At 41.8% G+C, this 24,458-nt stretch overlaps 1 protein-coding gene across 3 annotated transcripts in view; it reads right to left on the bottom strand.

Moving 5' to 3' along the window:
- Positions 1-24,458, bottom strand: part of KLF12 (Kruppel like factor 12) — a 264,971-nt gene that overhangs the window by 139,854 nt on the left and 100,659 nt on the right. For all 3 annotated transcript variants that reach the window (XM_042866866.1, XM_042866868.1, XM_042866867.1), the window contains exon 3: positions 23,100-23,189. In XM_042866866.1, the coding sequence (XP_042722800.1) occupies positions 23,100-23,189 (90 nt within the window). The remainder of the gene's footprint in view (positions 1-23,099; positions 23,190-24,458) is intronic.

Genomic DNA, 24,458 nt, shown 5'->3' on the forward strand with positions numbered 1-24,458 from the left:
GGAAAGCCAATCACAAAGCTTAATTTAAGCTGTGTTAAATACAAACTATGCCAGATGAACAGCAGGAATAATATGCAGGTCAGCAATTTTATTTATTTATTTAGTTATTTATTTATTTATTTGTAATTAAAAAGGAAGATTAAAGATCTCTGTAGATCCTAAACTAAATCCAGTTCCAATCAGGACCAATGAGATAATGACAAACAATCTAGCTGCATTTAGCTGTACAACAAATGCTCTCTGGTAGCACTATTGGCTTCACAAACATTATATTTGCCAAGAACAATGCACCTATTATCAGAAATAACCAAAGATCCCACCAGCATTTTCCACACATAAAATAGACATTCCTACGATTTCTGATACAGTTTTAAATTTCAAGGTAGGAAAAGAATAGTAAAGAATTTTTTAAACAATATACTTTTCAACTAATCAAACCCCAAAGGAATTCAAAAATGGAAGTAGTTATGAACCAAAGCAAGACTTGCACTAAGAGAATGCCACTTCCTAAGCAGAAGACTTCACGTTCAACAGCTTGGTGCTTTAGAAGAACTTGCCACTTGACACACAGCAGTTGCATAAGTGAGAAGACAGATGCTAATTAAATCAAGAGACTGCCACAAAAGGTCACGTTATTTAATATATTATATTCTTGGGCCTTTAAAGAACACTTAACATATGGCACTTCCATTTTTTATGTCAAGTTTCACAGGCTTTTCTTACATTCTTTATATGATATCTCTATTTATGAAGACCTGTGGAAAGAACTTGAAATACTGAGTGACAAAGCAGCAACACGTAATGCATGTGGGAACTCAGCCATGTTGGGCACACACAACCATGACATGTAAACTGGTCAGATGTACATATATAGCAGTTCTGGTGATAACGGGTTATACCACAGTAGTTCTGCTGAGAAACAAGACTATTAAAAAAAAAAAAAAAAGATATCAGGTTATGGAATGTGTGACACATTCCTTCAAGTGCAGCATGGGAGATAGACTAAGCAATGAAAGACTTCCCATTTTTCAGGAATTCACTTCACTTACACTGAAGACTTAATTATATTGTCTTACCATTTTGGGCAGATGGCTGGGGGAGTCCTAAGTAACACCTCTGTTTTAAGCCAACCACAACATAAAACATAAAAACTCATTATAAATCTGTATTTTACATACATAATGAATGACAACGCTGTTGTTTTGAGAGACCTTGAAGCTACAGTGGATACTTGTCTGAGAGCATCAGCCCAACAATGTTTAGATGTTCCCACATGCAAACAGTGAGCAGGGAGTGAGCAAAAACAGAAAATAACACTGTACAACTGAACAAATTCAACAGGAACCACGCAACTCTAGTTTCCCATGTGGGAGTCAACTCCTCCAATTCATCTTGATGCCCTTAATTTGTGTTGTTCATCCAAGCACCCACTTGCAGAGCCGAGAAAAATCAGGGTGCTAGAGAATAATTTGTCCTGTCTGCCTTAGCAGTGCAAGGTGGTTCACTCAGACACTGCTTTTTAAGAGATAAAATATCCAGCTTACTGAAGAAGAATCCTACATTTCTTACTTGAGACTGGCATGGTAGTGCCAAAATGATGTGCAAAAAAGCTATACGGATGATCTGAGAAGTGAACATTCAGGGATATATAAAGCAGACAATACATTGTTCAGAATGTATTTCAGAATGGTTCAGAAAACGATGAATGAAGTTCAATGATAAACATGAAAATCCTGATTGACAGGGTTACACAAGTGCAATTAGCAGACAATAGCTATAGAGTAAGTGAAAATTAGTCTTTCACGTAACACATACAACTACTACATTGCCACAAGTGTTATGGAGACCAAAAAGCATAAATGAGTTTTAAAAATGAATTAAACAATTTAACAAGGGAGAGTTCATTAGTAGCTATTAAACACGGATAACGAGCGGTGTCCCCCAGGGGTCTGTCTTGGGACCGGTGCTCTTTAACATCTTTATCAATGACATCGATGACAGAATCGAGTGCACCCTCAGCAAGTTTGCTGATGACACCAAGCTGAGTGGTGCGATTGACACGGTGGAAGGAAGGGATGCCATTCAGAGGGACCTCAACAGACTCAAAAGGTGGGCCCGGGTGAACCTGATGAGGTTCAACACAGCAAAGTACAAGGTTTTGCACTTGGGCCGGAGGAATCCCAGGCATCCATACAGACTGGAAGGAGCAGTCCTTGAGAGCAGCCCTGCAGAGAAGGACCTGGGGGTCCTGATGGATGAAAAGCTGAATATGAACCAGCAGTGTGCTCTTGCAGCTCAGAAAGCAAATGGCATCCTGGGCTCCATCAGAAGAGGGGTGGCCAGCAGGGACAGGGAGGTGATTGTCCCTCTCTACTCTTGTGAGAGGGCATCTGCATCTGAAGTACTGCGTCCAGGTCTGGAGCCCCCAGTACAAGAAAGACAGAGAGCTGTTGGAGAGGGTCCAGAGGAGGGCCGCAGAGACTGGAGCACCTCCCCTATGAAGGCTGAGGGAGCTGGGCCTGTTCAGCCTGCAGAAGAGAAGGTCACTGTGCAGTGACCTCATTGCAGCTTTTCAGTATTTACAGGGAGGCTGCAAACTGGAGGGGAGTCAACTCTTTGAAAGGGTTGACAACTGCAGGACAAGGGGAAATGGGAAATAGTTTTAAGTAGAGGCAGGAAAGATTTAGGTTGGATGTCAGGGGGAAGTTCTTTACGGAGAGAGTAGTAAGGTGCTGGAACAGGTTGCCCAGAGAGGTTGTGGATGCTCTGTCCCTGGAGGTGTTCAAGGCCAGGTTCGATGAGGTTCTGGGGAGCCAGCTCTAGTACTAAACGTGGAGGTTGGCAGCCCTGGATGTGGCAGAGGGTTGGAGATTCATCATCATTGAGGCCCCTTCCAACCTGGGCCATTCTGCGATTCTGTGAAATACAACAGTCCAAGTACAACAATGTGCTTAACATCCCCTAAAAACAGCTGACTGACAGCAGTTCTGTCCAAGGAAGAACTGCTTGACATAGACCTTTTTCATCTTCCCTGTTTTCCTCACTCACTGCAGACCATATTGGAGCATGTGGCCAAATATGCCTTCGGCTTGCCTCACCATGGTGGTTACAGTACTCCTGAAGAGACAACAACCGTTCCACTCCACACAGGCAGATCTAAACCACAAACTGTACTAATGCACAATATGTTTCACCACGTACTCATATAACAAAGGGTCTGTTTGCTAGCAGTCAGTGTAGGTCCTATTGTGGATTTTATCACTCAAAATGTCATGCCTGGTACACAGCCAGATGCCATTTGGATACAAATCTAACTGAGAAGTTATAAAGCTTTGTCATGTTCCCCAGTAAGAAAACTATGCAGGAGACAATTTGATCAAAATATAAAATGAAGAAGCAGCTTATTCCTTTAATACAGCTTTGTACTTCTTTCCTGTCACAATGAATGACACTGTGAGGGCAGAGTTCACACCACACAGCTTCCACAGATTGAAGATGAGGCTTTTCCAAGGGCTTCTCACAGGAATAACAAATTTGCAGGCGCAGGTGTTCCCTCAAGCTCACCTACTGGCACCACTGCATCTCAATGAGGCCAGCTGATTGCCCACTGTGGAAGTCACCCAGAGCATCAAACAGGGTAACGGATCTACAGAACATTTATTCAGGGCTGAAGTATTGGAAAGCAAGAACTGTACTCCTATTTAGTGAAATACACAGTGCTGGTATTTCGGTTTTGAGCACATTTCTATTTTTAGAATGCAGAAACTTGACACAGGGTCAACACAGTAAAGATGAGATTACACACACCGGGCATTGAGCTAATTCTTCCTATTAGACACACAAAATTCATTTGAACCTAAAAGAGCAACAAAACAAATACCTGTATTCTGTAAAAGGCACGAGCCTCTTGTTCTTATCAGGGTGCAGAGGAAGCAGTTGTTTTCCATCTATGAATTCTTTACTGACTTACAGGCTGGTTAGCCCAGATAAACTCTCATCCATACATCCTCCCCTGACAACTGGACTCAGATAAGGTTCTCCAGCTCAAACCTGACCACATTAAGATGTTCAGGGCATTTGTAACAAGAGTGCCTTCCTTGGCCCAGCAAAGCCCAGCCTTATTTTTCCTGCTCTTGCTGAGCTTATGAGTGATGAAAAGTTCTTTTACTTCCTCAAGGTCAGGCTTGAAGTGGTGAGTTAACAGTGAGCTAAATGATTTACTTGGGAGAAGACACACTCTGAATTCAAAATTAGACCAAGCCTTCAACTGAAGCTGGACCACAATAAATACATTTATCTCCAGCTCATACAAAGAGGTTTTTTTGCAAGCTCCAGTTTAGGCGCTTTACTGCCTACAGCAAATTGGTAAGTGAATTTCAAGAAATGTCTACAGAAATACACCAACATGCTAAAGATAAACAAAATACTGAGAAGAAGTGCATAATGGGAACAGTCTTACCCACGCTGAAGCTCATACTGAAAAACCATGCATGTTGGATTCAACAAATGCAGATGTTCAAAACCTCTGTGCTGTAAGAAACAGTGACACTGCACTACTGATACCTGTTTTATTCATACTGACTGCTGATTTCTAAAACACGATTTGATCAAGTACCCCCTGCTATTAGCTGATGGCCTCCATTTTTAAGTCATTATACATGCCCAGGACTATCCAATGTGAAACACTGCAATTTTGTGTTCATCACATAACTTCCAGATTCTGCCCGTGCAGCCTGCTGTAGGGAGCCTGCTTTGCAGGGAGGGTGGACTCGATGAGGTCCCTTCCAACCCCTACAACTCCGTGAGTCTGTGACTCTGTAATTATTAAGCTTCTTATACAAAACTGAGGAGGTTCTTCATTTCAAGTTCCTTTCTTGGGATACATACCAAGATCACATTAACACTGCAGTTTTATTATTTATTAATAGTGCAGAAAAACATAAATAATGAAAGATCACACACCTAATAAAACTATGCCAAGGGATGTCTCTTGAGCATGAGCTGCTGAGTCTCCTGTTGTTCCCGCAGGCAGCAGGAACAGTTGGTTTGTCAGAAAGAGAGAATATTTTGTGTGGAGTTTGTTTTTTCTTCAAGTCTGCAAGGAAAGGGATCAGACTTTGTGTTTCTTTGGTGTAAACTTGCAAGTCATCTGCCTAGGGGCTTCGCTGTCAGTTTTTATATGAGCAGACACAAGTCACGAGGAGAAACTATTCCCACTACAGCGTCTCACTAACTCGTAGATGAACACAACCTACCTATGGAATATATGAGAGAAGGAAACATGATATAGATTAGGTTTCCCTCCTTGAAATTGTTATGTTTGAAACTACGTGAAAAAAAATAATACTCTCTGCAGAGTGCCTTGGCTCCCAGGAACGTCTAGTTGTAATCAGCAGGGCATCAAAATAAATAATGATACCCTCACACCATTGTTTCTGCTCAGTCATGCCAGGATCATCTTACTGTTTCATGTGAAGATAATGATGCAATAAATCTTAACAGATCTGTACCACTGCATCTTGTTTTTTCACGACATGCTCCAAGATTTCTAGCCTGCAGATGCATCACCCTCATAAAGAAAGGCCTTGATCTTGCAGTCTGTGTGCAACTCAAAAGTTTGATGAACTCCATTACCAGAATAGATACACACAGGCACTATTAGGGACAGGCCTTGGACGTAGTTCTCCACAATGTTTGAAAACTGCCATTCCTTTGCACACGCATTTCCTCAGTATAACAGCCTTAATAAACAAAACTAAAAAAAGCAGCAGTACACTCTGCAGGGTTGAATGGGAAGCCTTCTATCAGCTTACAAAGGCCGACTGTGCTGTCCCGCAGTTCCATTGTTTCTCACAATGTAACTTAGCAGTCTTTCACTCACCTGCCTCCTTCATCCGTTCAGCACCTGCAAACCAGGCAATGAAGCATAGCATGCATCTTTCATCTTTGTGGCATGACTGCAAGCATGACCCATGAGTTAGAGTAGCACAGATCCAACCCAAAGGCTTATTCTCACTCGTCCCCTTCTGTGAACATCCCTTCATATCTGACTCCTCAGAAAGTCAAAATTCTTGTTATTCCTTTCCACCAGGCTGCTTTTATGCCAGATTGGCAATCTGAACCAGCTCATAGAGGGGTCCCAGAAGTGCCAGCGTCAGCCCAAGGATGGCAGGAGTTAAGGAAGGTAGAGGATGAGAATAACAAATAGGACAGCCTTTTCTAAACCACGGTGCTCTATGACAGACTGGGTTTCCACTACAACTAACAGTAAGATTTTTACTACAAGGAATACTAAATCTTGCTAAGATTGGTGAGCAGTCAATTCCCATTCCTCCAGCACAATCCTCAAGAAGGCACTACGCTCTTTTATTAAGACAGTTTGCTAACATGTGTTACACTGCCAGAAAAAGTAAAGATCATAATTTAGAACAGCAGCAAAGACAGGTGGAAGTATATCGTAAGCTACTGTCCTGAGGTTTTGCATGTCCGTAAGAGAAAAAACAGAAGAACTGAGACTGTTGAGAGAAAGCAGCAGAGGAGCACAAACCAAATGCATAAATCTTAGAGGGAGCTCATCTCTCCAGAGGTGCTCCAAGTTCCCACAAACCGCGTGCTTCTAGTCCCAGAGGTAGCAGGGTAAGGGCATGAACAGATTGGGAGTGCTGCCCTAAAAACAGCACGCAATTCACAATGAACTTTGGTTTGAGGGCGTTAGAGGTAAAGCAGTGCAACGGCCTTGCACCACTTGTTGCTCCTCCAGTGCAAAGCAAAAATCCAGCATTTCAGACAACGTGGACTACACTGACTTTTTTTCTTCCCCTTTTAATCGAAGATTTTTAGAGATCTGCAGAGAATATCCAAATAGCACATGTTAGACTTACAGAACACCTGGCTAATCAGGGCTTAAAAGTAAGTATTTGTAAGAAACACCAGTGTTAAAATCCTCCTCCTCACATTTCTCACTTTGTGTTAGAAGAGCCAAGAAAGACAAAAAGCAAATATGGTCAAGTTATTTAAAAGATAGAGTCAGAACTGTTAGACTGACTTGTGAAATGCTCATCTGGCTTTCTCAGCTGCTCCACCAATAGTCTACAAGGGGCTCATGCCAGCTTGCAGCACTGGGCTCAGTACTGGCACCCATGGGCACGATGTGCATGGACACTTCCCAGGCTGGCAGATGGGCACGGCAGGGCCACGTAAAGGACTGCAGAAATCTCCAGCAGAGATATTCCCAGCACAAGTAGCAGAGTCAAGGACAATTATTAAAGATGTAACCTCCTTCGGTTTTCTCAAGGTGTATTTTTCTCTTAGAATTCCCACTCAGCAGTTATTCATTACCTGTTTTCTCCTGTTAGAGAAATTACTCTGTTGGCATGGTAACATTCCCATCCTGAATTTCTATCCCTGTTCCTCCTTTCAGCTCCTGAGGATGGTGAATATCAACCAATTCATTTCTAGACCTCCGTGCCATTACAGTCCATACTTTATTCCATTTCATGGACTTTTAATTAAATTGCTTCTGACATCCATAGGTGCACATGGTCATCCCATCTTCTGGCAAACGCTGGAGCTGGGGACTGAGTGCAGTTTCAGGAACACGTGCTCAATTTAAGAAGATACATCTAAACATACAGTGAAAGTGGTCACTAATCAGTTATCGACCTATGTTATGCAAATTTTGAGATAAAAAATTACAGTTCAGAAGAAAAATACAGTGTGCCGTGGCAGCCTGAAGGGTCAACTGTACTGGGGAGCAGCAGGCCCAGCACTGACAGCGGGTGAGGGGAGGGGCTGTCCTGCTCTGCTCTGTGCTGTGCAGCATCACCTCCTGCACTGGGCGCAGGGCTGGGTGCCACATTAGAAGGAGGAAAGGAGGGCAACAAAGAAGATGGAAGGTCTAGAGGGGAAGACATATGAGGAGTGACTGAGGTCCTTTGGTTTGCTCAGTCCAGAGCAGAGGAGTTGAGGGGAGACCTCATGGAGGCTGCAGCTCCTCACAGGGAGCGGAGGGGCAGCGCTGAGCTCTGCTCTGTGTGACAGCGACAGGGCCCGAGGGAACGGCATGGAGCTGCGTCAGGGGAGGGCAGCTGGGGGTCAGGGAACAGGCGCTGCTCCACAGGGTATCCGGGCCCTGGAACAGGCTGCCCAGGGCAGTGGGTATGGCACCGAACTGTGTGAGTTCAAAAAGTATCTGGACAACGCTCTCAGATGTAGGGTTTGGATTTTGGATGGTCCTGTGTGGAGCCAGGAGTTGCCGATCCATGAGGGTCCCTTCCAACTCAGAATATTCTATAATTCTATGATATTTTTCCCTTCAAATGAAAAGGGCAAGTCCATCTACTGATACTACAGACACCATTTTTCAATAGCAAATTATTTTATCCTAGGATGCACTCAAAGTATATTTGCTGATGTAATTTGCACTCACCATTAACTACTGGCTAACAAGAAATAACATGCATCTCTTTAGAGATTATAAAGCTTTATATATCACTTGAGTGGAATCAAGAAACATACTAATAATCAGGGTACACAATCAATAAAAAAGCCTATCTCGTACAGGTTTCACAACATTATTCCATTTAGTATAAGTACATAAGGAATATTTAACATTCACTACTTCCAAAAAAGTTTAGTTTGAGTATTTCATAGTAGATTTCAAACAAATTTAAGAATAAACATTGTATCTGACATGTAATATATTATTCTGCTTTAAAAAGCCAGGCAATTTAACCTGGTTTATTACTTCCACTTATTTTAAAGACTTTTATACACACCTTAATGGCTCTAGAGATTATGGCAGCAGTTTGTATAGATCTCAGGTTTAGTCCTGCATGCTACTCTGGTCAGACAGTTTTGGCTTCTATTCTGTCCACTGTTTTCAGAGTTTTCTATCATGAAAATTAATAGCACTTTTCATGCCACAGCTACGCAGCATGCTTTAACTTGCAAACTATACAGAACTGAGGATATTGCAGATTCACCATTTTAATCTGTTTATACCGACATTTGAACCTGGGTCCATGAAATAACCTGAATTTAGAAAGAAAAACTTCAAGAAGTTTTAGAGGGCTTTTTATTGTTGCTGCTTTTCCCCCCAAGGAATCCTTTCCCAGCTCTGGTTTAGAGCTCAGCCATGTGTATGACTGCAGAAGAGTTAACTGTAGACAGGAGCTTCTCAACTAATGGTCTACCATAAAAACCACAGCCTAGAACACTACTTCTTCCACAGGGGGTCTTTTTTCTCCATAAGAAAAAGCTGTTAGTGACGTTAGCTCTTTAGGTGCTTTAGATTCAACAATACAAAGACATGTTTAGTATACAAGCTGTACGTATCCTATGAAGTGTGAGGTTTATAGTCACATGAAGTTGTTACATTGCATTGCTCCACACTGCATAACAGCCACAGGAAAAAAAATCCTTTGCATTTCAGTATGTTCTGAATGGCACAGCTTCTGTTCTCTCCAGAAACTTCAAGACAAGGACACCTTCTGCAGTGATGTTTAAAAATCCCAAGTCTGCTCTCCTGTGACTAATGGGGAAGTAAACCAAAAATCTAGCACACAAAACACACTTTGCCACCAACACCTTTATCTTAAACTCTCATTAGTATCAGGATGGCAGTAGGCAGGCACAAGACAACTTAAGGTTTTACAAGTTGTAACTAATACCACAGCCTCCAGTAGTCATAAATGTCTCCATGAAGTTCAAGAGCAGTGATGATTTGCAATTTTAAAGGTTCATCTTTGTTTGCATGGTCCCTAGTATACAGGCTGACAGACACTGAAGGGTGTATCAGAAGTATTATCACTTTATACTTGATTTTCAAGCGAAAATGAAATCACAGAATGGCCTGGGTTGAGCAGAACTGCAAAGATCATTTAGTTTCAACCCCCCTGCTATGTGCAGGGTCACCAGCCACCAGACCAGGCTGCCCAGAGCCACATCCAGCCTGGCCTTGAATGCCTCCAGGGATGGGGCATCCACAGCCTCCTTGGGCAACCTGTTCCAGTGTGTCACCACCCTCTGTGCGAAAAACTTTCTCCTAATATCTAACCTAAACCTCACTGTCTCAGTTTAAAACCATTTCCCCTTGTTCTGTCACTATCTACCCTCGTAAACAGCTGTTCCCCTTCCTGTTTATACAGTCCTTTCAAGTACTAGAAGGCCACAAAGAGGTCTCCCCAGAGCCTTCTCTTCTCCAAGCTAAACAAGCCCAGTTCCCTCAACCTTTCCTCACAGGAGAGATGCTCCAGCCCTCTGATCATCTTAGTGCCCTCCTCTGGACCCGCTCCAAGAGCTCCACGTCCTTCCTGTAGTGGGGGCCCCAGGCCTGGACTCAGTACTCCAGATGGGGCCTCACAAGAGCTGAGTAGAGGGGGACAATCACCTCCCTCTCCCTGCTGGCCACCCCTTTGTTAATGCAGCCCAGGATACAGACGGCCTTCAGGCTGCAAGTGCACACACTATGATTTGTTATTGCATAGAAGAAAAAACTTTTCCATAAGAACCAATGTGGTCACTCTTGTGCTCTCATAAAGCCTCATATGGGACTTAAAAAGAATAAATACTAATGTGTGGAGCAGTGGCAATCACTAGTAGCACCACTGTAATGACCTTAAAGTAATGGAATTCAAGACTCTTAACTGAGTGAGGAAAGGAAGATAACAACAGAGGACTGCTCAGATCAGTCTAGACCCTGAAGTATGGTAGAAGAGAGGTTTTCAGGGAACTACATAGGACCTCACACAAGGCAGCAGTAAAAGAGTCAGGTGGTACAGGAAAAGTGGCAGATCTTCAAGGACAATATCAAAGTGCAAGACTAGTGCATTCTGCTAACCAGAAAAGCAGGAGACTGGTTTGACAAATGCAGAACCAATGGTGAAGCTCCAGTGCAAAGAGGCAATAAATATGACAGGAGGTGGAAGCAAGGAAGCTAAAAAGAATAAGCAACGAAACATCATGCAGGAACTGCACGAGGAAAGCCAAAGTTCAGACTTGCAGGGGATGTCAAAAGCAACAAGAAGAGATTCTGCCACAATATCTGCAGTAAAAGGCTGACAAGGAAAATACGGGTTCGTGCTGAATGGGGTGTGAGTTACTGACAGTGAACATTGGTGAAGTTGAGGTACTTGACGCCTTCTCTGCTTGAGTCATCACCAGCATGGCCTACTCACAGGTCTCTGTGCTTGGAGGCAGGGTTCAAGCAGTAGTACCCCTTGCTGTGACTAAGAACCAAGCTGGGGATTACTTGACAGAACTGATCTGAAATAAGCTCATGGTTGTGTTGATGGTTGCTGAGGCAGCTGGCTGAAGTTCTTTTAGAGCCCTCGTCTACAGTGTTTGAAAGGTCACGAAGACAGTGGAAGATCCCTGTTGTCTAGAAGAAAAATTGTTCCTGTTCTCTGTGAGCACATTTCTGGGCACTTTGAAGGTTAGGAAGGTAACAGGACAGATTCTGCATGAATTCACCCAGGATTTGATACTGCTAATGGTACCCAATCTTGCCTTTCTTTCCTCAGTCAACAGTCGCCTGAACCCTCACTAAGAAGGCCCTGTACCACAGTACAACACATAAGTTCTCAATTAAGCTTTTACCATTTTACATTCACAAACAGATGTTCAGTACTGATAGAGCAAAACAAGAACAGAAATCTAGTGTAAGGAACATACAAACATTTGGAGCTACCAGGCACCCAATACCTGAGAACTATGAAACCTGCTTACAACCAAACTGTAACTAAGCCACCTTTTTAACAGAAAATAATCAGAGAAAGAGGCAAATGATATGGAAAGACACACACAGAATTAGAAACATAACTGATTGTATCTGTAATTCAGAGAGGAGAGAGTGATGCTGCTGTTTTTCAAGGTCAAACTGATGTGACTACTAGGGAATCTCCAGTAACTCACCAACAGCCATGACAGGAGTTCTACAAACAACAGCATCTCCGATGATGATCAAAGCTGAAATCTGTTATAATATTGATCTCTAGTGCAAATTCTGAAAGTAGGAGACTACAAATGGCAAAGCTGCCTAAGGAGGTGGAATGCAGGTGGCAGCAGTTTGCCTCTACACCCACGTGGCTGATATAATAGAATCATAGATTTTCTCAGGTAGGAAAAGACCTTAAAGATCATTGAGTCCAACCACAACCTAACCATACTACCCTAACTCTAACAACCCTCTGCTAAATCATGTCCCTGAGCACCACATCCAAACCGTTTTTAAACACATCCATTTTGCCTATTCCTTTGCTTCACAACCCTTTCTGTAAAGTGTTTCCTGATATCCAACCTAAACTTACCCTGGCACAACTTGAGGCCATTTCCCCTTATCCTGTCACCTGTCACCAGTGGGAAGAGATGCGCCCCACTCTCCCTGTAAGCACCCTTCAGATACTGAAAGAGAGCAATAAGGTCTCCCCTCAGCCTTCTTTCTCCCAGACTAAACAGCCCCAGTTCCTTCAGTTGCTCCTTGTAGGACATATTCTCCAAGCCCCTCACAAGCCTTGTTGCCCTTCTTTGGACCTGCTCCAGCACCTCAATGTCCTTTCTGTACTGAGGTGCCCAAAACTGGACACAGTACTCGAGATGAGGCCTCACCAGAGCTGTGTCCAGGGGCAGGATGACTTCCGTAGTCTGCTCACCACACCATTCCTGATACAAGCCAGGATGCCATTGGCCTTCTTGGCCACCTGGGCACACTGCTGGCTCATATTGAGCTGACTGTCCATCAGTATACCAAGCTTCATCAGGCAGCTTTCCAGCCACTTCTCCCCAAGCCTGTGGGGCTGCCTGGGGATGTTGTGTCCAAAATGCAGGACCTGACACTTGGCCCTACTGAAACTCATACAGTGTACCCTGGCCCACTGATCCAGTCTATCCACGTCCCTCTGCATTTCTCTCCTCTGGCAGACCAATAGTCCCTGTCAGCCTGGTGTTATCTGCACATCCACTCTAGTAAAGTGGAGCAGAGGCAGCTGAAAGAGGAAGGGCTGGAAAGGCTTTCCAAGAACAACCCTTATGGAGGTCCTGCTGTCCTCCATCCATTGCACCAACTCCACAAGAAGCCCATCACTCCCTGCCAACCCAAACGAGCTCTGGCTTCATTGCAAGAGCCAGGTGCAGAGCCTGGCGCAGATGTGCATGGGGTGAGCCCACATGGGGCTCTCATAGGCCTCCCCATGCTCATTAGTTTGGGCTCCATGTTTGGTCAATGGCCTTGTCAAATAGCAAACACACACACAGACCTGGAGGAGAAGATGAACGTCGCCTGTCACTGCTGTTGTTTTTGGGGCTTTTTTTTGGCCTGTCATTCTTGTGATATTCTGACACATTTAGGCGATGCAACCAAAAAATAACATTTGTAAAACAGTGTCTGTGAAAGAAGATGCCCCTAAATAACAGTTTATTAAAAACTCATCCTCCCAGCATGACAGGGGAGGAAAAATCACAAAAACAGGATCCTTAAAGTAATTTATGTAAGGGTTCATCTCCACAGAGAGAAATAGGGAAAAAGCCAATAATGCTAAAAAATATATAGCTCTTTCAGTATTTCCCAGCAGGATATGAAGCAAGAGTAAAATATAGATTAAAAGGACTATTTATAAGGCAACCTCAAATAGGAAAAAAAAAAAAAAAGTTGAAAGAATATCAAAAAAACAAGTGTAAACTAGAAGTAATCCCATCTTTTAACAAAAACAAAACAAAGATTAAAATAATGTTGGCAATATCATAACATAGTGGCTCATACTGATGAAGTGTTCTGTCATACTGGAAATTACTCAATTATGCTTATTTTTCTTATGCTAACGAGTGTATAATAAAGATGTAATAATAATGTACACTTTCACAACAGTTCTCACTTGAAGTATCTCAGTGTTCTTAAGGAAACAAAGTATAGCAATTACACAAGTGAGAATGAGGGATACAGAGAGATTTCACTTCACACTGAGCCAACACAAAGGAAAAGAACTACAGCCCAGTCACTTCAGTTCCTCTTCCACTCTCAACATACAAATACGTTCTGCTGATCAAAACACAGACCACTAGAATGAGGTGACTCTAATGAACATTAAAAAAATCAAATTCTCTGCAGAGTAGAACAAGATGAAATGTATTAACTTTCTTTTTTCATTTCAAAATGATTATTAGACTTTGTATTCACAGTTATTTCTCTGATACGTTTGAATGGAAAATAAAGGAAATAAAGACCTCTGAAACATGAAGACCATCCATCCATCAGCAGATGCCATCAGCAGATGTTCATTAACCTGTGTGCATATATAACACACAGAGGTAAACAGGAGGCAATATAAGGTAACTTTCTAGTTAATAAAGGAGAGATTACCAACCTCACCTTGATCATTTTCTACATAAGAACATATTAACCATATTTTGGAATGTACTACATTTCAGTACAGTAGCAACCTGCAAACTACAGATGCCCAACCAAGTATGTCACAGGACTAGAAAAGTAACTGCCTTTTAGATGCCAATGATTGTGATTGTTTTGCATGAAGTCTAAAAATCATATTACTGTATCTTAGAACTGTTTCACACTGCTACACAAAAGTAGAGAGGTCAGTTTAGTTTAATATGTAACAAGTATAACAGGATTTCAGACTACAGTTGGCTTACAGAATACCTCGTTCTCCTTTGAGTACAGCATTGATACGTTTCTGTCAGGATACAAAGATCAAAAATCTGCACCTTGCTGGTTTCCTAGTTAAGATTCCAAACAAGACAAAAGTGACAGCTAAGTTGTGGATGCCGAATTCCCAGAAGAAACGTAACATGGAGCACAAAAAACCATCATTAGAATCGGAGTTATCAGGGGAATGACATAAGGCTACATACCATCCAACTATGTACTCTTATGTCACATATATATATATTTTTTACATTTTAAGCTATTGTCTAATGCACTTAAGGTAACACTGATCTTTCACAACTCTATAAAACCAACTCTTTTCAATCCAAAAAGAAGATTTAGAAATTCACAGTAATAGACAGACAACTGGTATGTTCCATGGCTGTTCTTCTTTACAGCTAGTGCTTCTCCACTGAATAAATCTTTGAGATTCCCATCATAAACTCTAGTAGCAGAGAAGGCTGAGATGTCATACATTACCAAAAGAAGCAGATTTCAAGGTGAGCTCACAAAATAATTGACTGTGGATAGAAGGCTATAACCTCATGGTGGACTTCAGGATTACACTCAAATCTGACTTCCTTTTTCCCAAATACAGTGTGTTTTTTAGATGCACTGTTTTTCAGTCGTTGCTGTTTTCTTTACAGTCAATACATGAAGCTGTTAACAATTTTATATATTTAAGGAATAATATTCTGCATAACAATTTTACTATGTGACTGTAACAACATTCAATTATGCTCATTTCTGGGTAATATCAAACATTCTGCTTGACATTATTTCCATCTTTCTCTGCTTCATCCCTTTTTAGACCTGCTACTACACTCCTAATTTGCATGATCATTGTTATCTGAAAATATCCATTGAAATGAAGTCTAAACACATCTTTTGATCGATTAAACCAGAGATAATAAGAGACTGTCCATTTATTATTTATTCATGCAGCGTCTAGTGCAATGAAATCCTCATCTCCAGCTGAAAATCTACACATTACTACCATACATATAGCAAACAATACTAGGTAGAACAAGGAATTTATTCCCTGCAGTGCTCTATAACAGCCAACTTACCTGCCTAGGAAAATAAAGCAACGGCAGACAGTGGTCAGTAAATTAAGTCTCATAGGATCTAAGATCCTTCTCTTAGTGAGAATTTTAGACAGCGTGATACATCTTGCAATCCCACCTGCATTTTACATTTGTAAACTTGGTTAAGTTGGCTAAAGGCTGTCAGGCAAATGTGAAAGTGGGTGTGCTGACTGAGCTGTTTAAACTATCATTTCCTATTAATCTTAGACTGATCACCTTTCCACAGTACTGTTGCATCTGATCCTGGAGGGAAAAAATCCCAGACAAATAAACCACAGTTGGTGCAACCATGGTGTAAATTAGTTCTCTATTCTATATAAGTGGAAGGGCTGATCTCAGAAGGAATAAGAAATGAGCTACACCATAATCATGCAGTATTTGGCAAGGTTGCAGAGGAGAAGTCCATTTGTGTCTAAAAAGCAGTGAAGGTGTCTAACAATGTTGTTTCAGATACAGTTAGCTGTCACCAATCACATGAAGTTCAACAAGACTATGTGCTGGATTCTGCACGTAGGATGGGGCAGCCCTGGTTGTACGTACAGACTGGGGGATGAGAAACTGCAGAGCAGAAAGGGATCTGAGAGTTCTGGTTAACAACAAGTTGAATATGAGTTAGCAGTGTGCCCTGGCAGCTCAGAGGGTCAACACCACACTGGGAAGCAGCAGGCCCAGCACTGACAGCCAGGTGAGGGAAGGGGTTGTCTTTTTTGCTCTGCGCTGCGCGGCCTCACCTCCTGCACTGGGTGCAAGTTTGGGTGCCATAGTGTAAGAAGGACTTAAACTAGTTAAGGGCATCCAAAGGGGGACAAAGAAGATGGTGAAGGGTCTGCAGAGGGAGACATACGAGGAGTGGCTGAGGCCCTCGGTGTGCTCAGCCCAGAGCAGAGGAGCTGAGGGGAGACCTGATGGCGACTGCAGCTCCTCACAGGGAGCGGAAGGGCAGCGCTGAGCTCTGCTCTCCCTGAGAGCAACAACAGGGCCCTAGGGAACAGCATGGAGCTGTGCCAGGGGAGGGGCAGCTAAGAGTTACGGAGAGGGTCTGCACCAGTGGGTGTCGTGCACTGAACAGGCTGCTCAGGGCAGCGGCCAAAGCACGAAGCTGAGGGAATTCAAGGAGCATCTGGACTACATATGGTTTGGATTTTGTGTAGGTCCCTTCCAACTCAGGATATTCTATGATTCTGGGTTGTGATCGTATTGCCTGAGCACAACAGTGACGGAAGATATAATTGCGTTTTCTTGTCAGGAACCACTTCAGGTATGTCTCATGCAGCACTGCATCGTGCCCCATCCTTATGTCCTTACTTTTTGCTAGAATTAGATCTTGATCTCTTTCTAAATAATGTCAAATTTACGGCTCTGTAGGAAAACTAATGAATCATACCAGCTGTATTTCTAACACTTCAATGACACTCCTTGCGTATGGTCTCTTCCAAGATGAAGAAAAACAAGAAAAGATGTCAAGTTTCCTTACAGAATATACTGATAAACATGCACTGCCCTCATGCTGCTTGATTCCCCAAAACAGTAGTGCTAAATATGAAGTATCATTTTAGCAAGAAAAGATAAAATTATGTGGAAGAATCAAGAACTCATAAATTACAGCACTGAATACTACAAGTATGGTTTCTTCTAACAATACAAAGATGTTTGTAAGGAAAATGAATCAATATAAACAGTTTCTCTATACAGTCGAGGAGCAAGCTTTGCTATTGACACACTTCTCAGCAGAATTTCAATAGGTGATTTCAGATGACTTTGAAAATAAAAGAGATTTCTGTCACTACCATCCAAGCACAACAGATTTCTGTATACAACTTAAGCATTCATGGCTTTCTTCAGACCTGATAGGATAATTTGGCAAGAGGCACAGAACAATACTGGCCTGTTAAGGGGTTTTGCCGTTTCAGTCATTGTTTTCATAATTCAGCCATTATAAGGCATTGGAATGCAGATTTAGAAGATGAATTCAGAATAATCTTCCAACAGAGATCTGAGAGGAGACAGTGCAATCACAGGAATGGATGAAGCTGAAGGTCCAGAAACAAAAAGACTGACGAAAATTAGAAGTGCGTTATTCTCCGTATTTGAGGATTAATTCATGGACTTACTCCACAAGGGCTTATGGTCGGAATCTGTAAATACTGAAGGAAGTGTAACTTCATGTGCCTGCATGAGACACAACAGTTTTAAAAAACTGGTCTACATCTGCAGCAATGGCCACCAAAACATCAAACCCAAGGCAGCCAACATCCATCCTATCTTCTTGATAGTAGACATCAGTTAATGAATCCACTGTCTTGTTTGTATTACCATTTAAACTAATGCAGCCTCCATTTTTACAGTGAGGACCATTGCTTTCTAAATCAGTTTTTGGCATAGCCAAATAACAAGTATTTATTTCCACCTACACCAATTTAGGCCGAGACAGTTTTCTTTGTGTCTTTCTTTGAAGGCAGTTACTGACATGCAAAGATGTTACTGCAGACCAAAAGATCTAAAGCTGCAGGTCGTGGGAGGATATTAAATGATAAGCAAATTCACATTTCTAAAGTAATTCTACCAATTTATTAGCAATGCCAGCTCCCGTTCCACAGTAGGGGAGGTAATAACGAAGACTTGTTAAAGGGCAATGTGATATCTTTTATGTAATGTCTTTTTTAATTTGTGACGAAGTCATTAAAGCAGCACTGTATCTTCTTGAAGCTTCAAACAATAGTCGGCATTAAATCTCCTGTGCAAAATTAAGGACAGTAGTTCACTGGGAAAAATAAGCATCTGTTCTTGCTAATGCTAATGGCCTTCTAAAAATCATTAAACTATTCTAAATTGGCCATGATAAAACAAAGTAAAACTGTTTTAACTTCTTCCAAAGCAAAGAGAAAATCCATTTTCCTTGTAAATACTTTGTTCCAAATTTGCTCAGTAACCTGGTAACCTGTACTTCATAAGGCATTTCTCTCTTATGAAGTTGCCTAAATCTCATTCACCCACAATCATTTGGCTTCTTAAATCTGCATTAGTAAAAGCTTCTCTTTACTTCATTTACACAGTTTGTAGACCCTGAGTCACGACCATCTCTCTCTACTCACAGGCTTGAAGGAACTGGTACTTCAGTCATAGCTGAAATACAGTTTTTAGCTCCCCAGTTTCTTACAGCTTAACAAGAAACTTGTCTATTCTGCCGTGGAACCAGCTCACATAGCTTTGTTCTACGCTTACCCTGAAATCTTAGTTGGCCTACACTTTCTTCTCTGTTGTGTCCCTTCTGCTCTGTTGCCTTTTAAATACAAATTTAATTACTCTATGTACGTAACATTTCTGCTGTATAAGAATACCTTCTTAACATTGCTGTGCAGAGATGTCAGCTCGGGTTTGAATATGGAACACCCTAGCACAATGCAAGAAACAGACATATCATGAAACAAAGCAAAATCAAAGATCTCATAGCAAGACAGAAAAGATCTTGGAGTTCAACACACAGACAGTAAAGAACAACCTCATACTTCACCTACCCTGCAAAAAGATCAAGGTCCCCAAAAAGAAAACAATGGATTGACTCCAAACACATCAGAAAATGCTTAGTCTCAGGTTTAATTAATTGCTCTGTCCTGGTTCACAACTGGAATCTCTATAACAACCACATGTTGTCAAGGGCCAGCATCAGGTGAATACCAGGTTACCCAGAGCAGAAGATGGAAGACAAATTTCTAATGGAAGTGCATGTGGACAAGTGGTGCCTCCTTCACCATAGCCATAACCTGGGTCTGTAAAACTTAAGAAGACTGAGAGGTATCTGATAAATGTTTATAAATACCTAAAGGGAGGTGGGTAGCAAATGGATGAGGCCAGGCTCCTCTTGGTGGTGTGTACTGACAGGACAAGGAATAATGGCCTAAAACTTACACAGGAAGTTCTGTACTAGTATGCGGAAGAACTTCTTTATGATAAAGGTTACAGCGCACTGGAACAGGTTGCCCAGAAAAACTGTGGAGTCTCCTACGGAGATATTTAAGACCCTTATGGACATCTGCCTGTGCTACCTACTGTAAGGCACCTGCTTTAGCAGGGGGGTTGGACTTGATGATCTCTTGAGGTCCTTTCCAACCCCTGTGATTCTGTGATTCTCTGATTTGACCCAAATAGGAAGTATGAGTAACTTCAGGTTCATACCAGTTTTTGTCTGTTTAAGGAATGGTTTTTTTTTTTTGCCTTCTATCGTGCTTCTGCTTTGTCAGAGTGGGAGTAAAAGGAAATGGAACGTTACTGCTTTTTGAGCTTTTTTTTTCTACCTTGTCACATTACTGCAGTGACCACTACATGCTTCAGCTACGTTGCTATACAGCAGTATTTTTTACTGCTGGGAGATTACTACTTCACAAACACTGAGGACAAGCATGATTTTTTTTAAATACACTTTTAAGTCCCATATGAAACACACATTGTTTAATCATTACACACATCAAATTATAAAATAAACTGAAACTTAGTAGTGCACCCTCAAATGCTATGGTTATGTCATCTCCTGAAGTCATGTGCCTAGCTGGCTCTTTACATTTACACTTGCAATTCCCACTTGAAGCAATGATGGAGGCATTTAGCTTACTCTCCTTGTGGCCTTGGAGATGTACCCAGAAACACAGGGGCACCTTCTGGCTCCTGCTCTTTGCTAGTAATTCAGCACTGGCACTGAATGACTTGAGAAAATCCCCATACCTTTCCTTCACCTGCATCATACACTGCACTCCACAGGAGCATGAATGCAACAGGGCACGCTGGCACAGAAGCAGAACTTTACACAGTTCCCTCCTGCCATCATTCCAAATGTGTCCACTTGCATCCATGCAACAGCTGCCCAGTATGCAATTAAACTCTCCTCTACCAGTTGCTCTCTCACCAGGCAAACATTTCAAAAGCCAGGACAGCAGAGGACTGTCTGGGGGTCTCAAACAGCACTGCATGCATGGCCAACCAATATCTAAAAAAAAAAAAAAAAAGCCCTTTCTGTGAATCCCACCGTGGAGGTTAAGAACCAGAAGCGACAGATAACCAAGGCATGACTAATACAAAAACACCTTTTCTGGCTGATGGATTCATAAACCCTGCTAGGAAGTTTTCAGTATGGCAGATAAGAAACAGTCACACATCCTTGGAACCCGCAATTAATTTAATGTTAATTTCAACCTATAACCAATAATGAGATAACCAAGCAGTAACAGCAAAAAGCCAGTTGTCTTCCTGGAGAGGTTTTAGAGCAGTTTGCATCCAAGATGATGAAGCTTTGGCTTCTACCTTTAAAAAGATTCAAAAATGCTATCCCGATTTGCCAAGCTTTCAAAGTAGAAATGCCTCCCTGCACTCCACCACACTGCAATGAGGTGCAACTACATGGACTTCAGACACTGAAACAACACAAGAGGAGCTATTTCAAATTCACACTGCACAGATCACACTTCAGATCCCACCCCACTCTTCCCAGTTATGATATTCACCTTCCCAAACAGTTTCACAGCACGCGTCTTTGATAATCCCAGCCTTCAAACGCTTGTTCCTGTTATGTCTACAAACATCTACATATTCAAAACAGTCTCTGAAGCACACGCTAAACATCTGTTTCAACCATTTTCCTCTTTAGAGTTTGAGCTGTTTCCTGGAAAATTGCCATCCTAATGGCCAGTTCCTCAGTTAGCAAACTGGAGAATTCATTTTGTATTTATTGATTATTCCCTAATGAAGAGTCATAAAGGTGCTGGAAAATCCTGACCAGACACTTCTTAATTAGTATCAAAGCACATAAAATCTCAAATCAAACTGAGCTCTTTGTCCAAAATCTCAGTCACTGGAAAAGAAAGAGATGAAATCATTTTCTGCTTACACAGAAGTCTGTACATTTATATTAAAAAAATAAAACGTAAGGAAATTAATAAAACTATATAAATTACTCATTTCCTTCCAGTTTCTAAGACGCCAAGTAGGTCTTCCAGAATGAAATCACACTTTACTGAAGGCAGTATTCTTCCTGAAGGGACCAGCTATATCTATCACATATAGAACTTACTGTAAATGAAAAACAAAACAAAACAATACAGCATTTGCCTTCTGGAGAATATGAAGATTTGTATTACATATAAAGACACAATACAAAGCATCCAAAGTATTTAAAACTACCTCTAATGGATCTGTCTTTTCATCACCGTGGTTTATAAGACAGTCAAACTTCAGTGTTCCCTCAGCCTATGCTGGGCTGGTATGTTTTCTGATGGTACTCTTGAGAAGACACAGAGATGAGCAAAAGCGCCCTTAAATGTCAAGGTTTTTTGCTCAAAACAAGCCTCAAGAACATTCTGAATACCTGATCTCTCCTAGCAAGTCTTTCAGGTTAAGCCATCCTGAAAGTTAATTCCTTGTCTTCCATATCATTTAAATTCTCAATTAAATAACTGAGAAAATAGCAGGAAGGAAAAAAATAACAGAAGGAGGCAAAAGCCCATCCTCACATGGCAACAACTGCTTCTTTTGTTATACTCTCTGCTCGTTGAATCCAGAGTGGGAAGGTGGCTAGAATTCTTCAGCACAGCATAAAATGCACACAAGGGAATAAAGACTTCGTGACAGAACAAAACCTCATGCTGTTAGTATCTATAAACATCCCCATTAAATTTAGATCTTCTCATGACAGTCTGCAGTCTCTAATGTAATTATTATCACACGTATAAGAAAATGCCATGCAAAGCCAAAACCTCAGTCACTCATTTTCCTAAAATCTACCACTCTAACGCCAAGTATTTCCTCTGCAGAAATTCAGAATTGTATTCATAGGGTCAGTTCAGTACTCAGCAAACTCCACAACACTAACTTTAACCATATGAAGCTTCCAGCCCCCTTATCACAACGATAAACAAATATATTCCACCCCAAAGAGCAGTTCTACAGTTTTGCAAAAATAGTAAATGAAATAGGACAAGCTTATAAAGGACTAATCAACCGTGCTAAGGCAAAGAATGCAAGAAGGTAGAATTGCAAAAACTTGTGGGCCTTACTGGATATATGAATTTGGCTTCTTAGCTGCAATCCATTACTTTTCTCCGTTCTTCAAACTGCATGCTTTTTGGTAGTCTTAAAATTACACTGTAGAAAATATCTTTGCTAAACCAGATAATTTCAGCATATCTTCCACAGAATTTTGTGTTCCCAATAGATAAGATCAGATCACCACATTTTCAAGAAAACGAGCTCCAAAATGGTAACAGAGAAAAGTGCAATACAACAGGAGGGCCAGCTAACCACAGAATAGCTTGGCTAGGGTCACCAGCTTGCTGAAAAATGAAGCCACATGCATAGAAACCTCTGCTTACCCCTTGCTCAGATTCCAGCAGCTCTGTTTTAACTCTGACTGCCGGCATCCCATCCAGCATTAACATTCTGTTTTCAAAAGCGCTGACGTCCTAGAGCAAAAAAAGACAAGAGTAATTACAAAAGACATGAAAAACATTTGACAAAAGTTGTAATTCTATACTATTATAGAAGTAAGTTTCTTCTAAATGAAGTTCATCAACATGTAATAATAATCACAGAATCACCAAGGTTGGAAAAGACCTTCAAGATCATCCAGTCCAACCATCCACCTATCACCAATAGTTCTCACTAGACCACATCCCTCAATACAACATCCAAACGTTCCTTGAACATCTCCAGGGTCGGTGACTCCACCACCTCCCTGGGCAGCCCATTCCAGTGCCTGACCACTCTTTCAGAAAAACAGTACTTCCTGACGTCCAACCTAAATCTCCCCTGGCGTAGCTTGAAGCCATTCCCCCTGGTCCTATCACCAGTTACACAAGAGAAGAGGCCGACCCCCAGCTCACTACAACCTCCCTTCAGGAAGTTATAGAGAGCAATGACGTCTCCCCTGAGCCTCCTCTTCTCCAGGCTGAACATTCCCAGCTCCTTCAGCCACTCCTCATAAGGCCTGTGTTCCAGACCCCTCACCAGCTTTGTCACCCTTCTTTGAACACGTTCCAGGGCCTCAATGTCTTTCTTGCAGTGAGGGGCCCAAAACTGGACACAGCACTCAAGGTGCGGCCTCACCAGAGTCGAGAACAGGGGACAATCACTCCCCTGTTCCTGCTGGCAACACCGTTCCTGATACAAGCTAGGATGCCACTGGCCTTCTTGGCCACCTGGGCACACTGCTGGCTCACGTTCAGCTGAGCATCCATCACTACCTCCAGGTCCATGTCCAGGTACATATTAATAACATGTAATAATAATGTTAAACCACTGTTTTAGTAATGGACAATATGTGCTGAGAACTTCTGTTAGAAGTGAGAGCTGCAAAGCTGAGATTGTCTGCATCGACATCCTCATTTATGAATGCCCCATTCCACTGTTTCCTGAGTTTTCTCATGAACTATGCAGAACAATCTCCTGTGCCTTCAGTTCAGATCCCACCTCAACCTGAGTTAATTTTATAATGCAGCCAAGGTTCAAGTCTGGTACTTGAAAGTGAGTCCCTTCAGCTGCCTTTTGGATTGGACAAGATGCTGAGAATAAAGATATTTTATCACTCTAATGACAATATGACCTGACGAATCAACACACTTTGGTCAGTTGTATGGAAATGTGAAAGCCTCAGAGCTCTTTATCAAATATGAAACTATGACACATATACAAGCTTTTAAGTGACTCTTACACAGCTACTTACTTATTTGTGG

Source organism: Lagopus leucura, unplaced genomic scaffold, assembly GCF_019238085.1.
Source record: "Lagopus leucura isolate 7727_CA_CO unplaced genomic scaffold, USGS_WTPT01 Super-Scaffold_100001, whole genome shotgun sequence".
Classification (NCBI taxonomy): domain Eukaryota; kingdom Metazoa; phylum Chordata; class Aves; order Galliformes; family Phasianidae; genus Lagopus; species Lagopus leucura.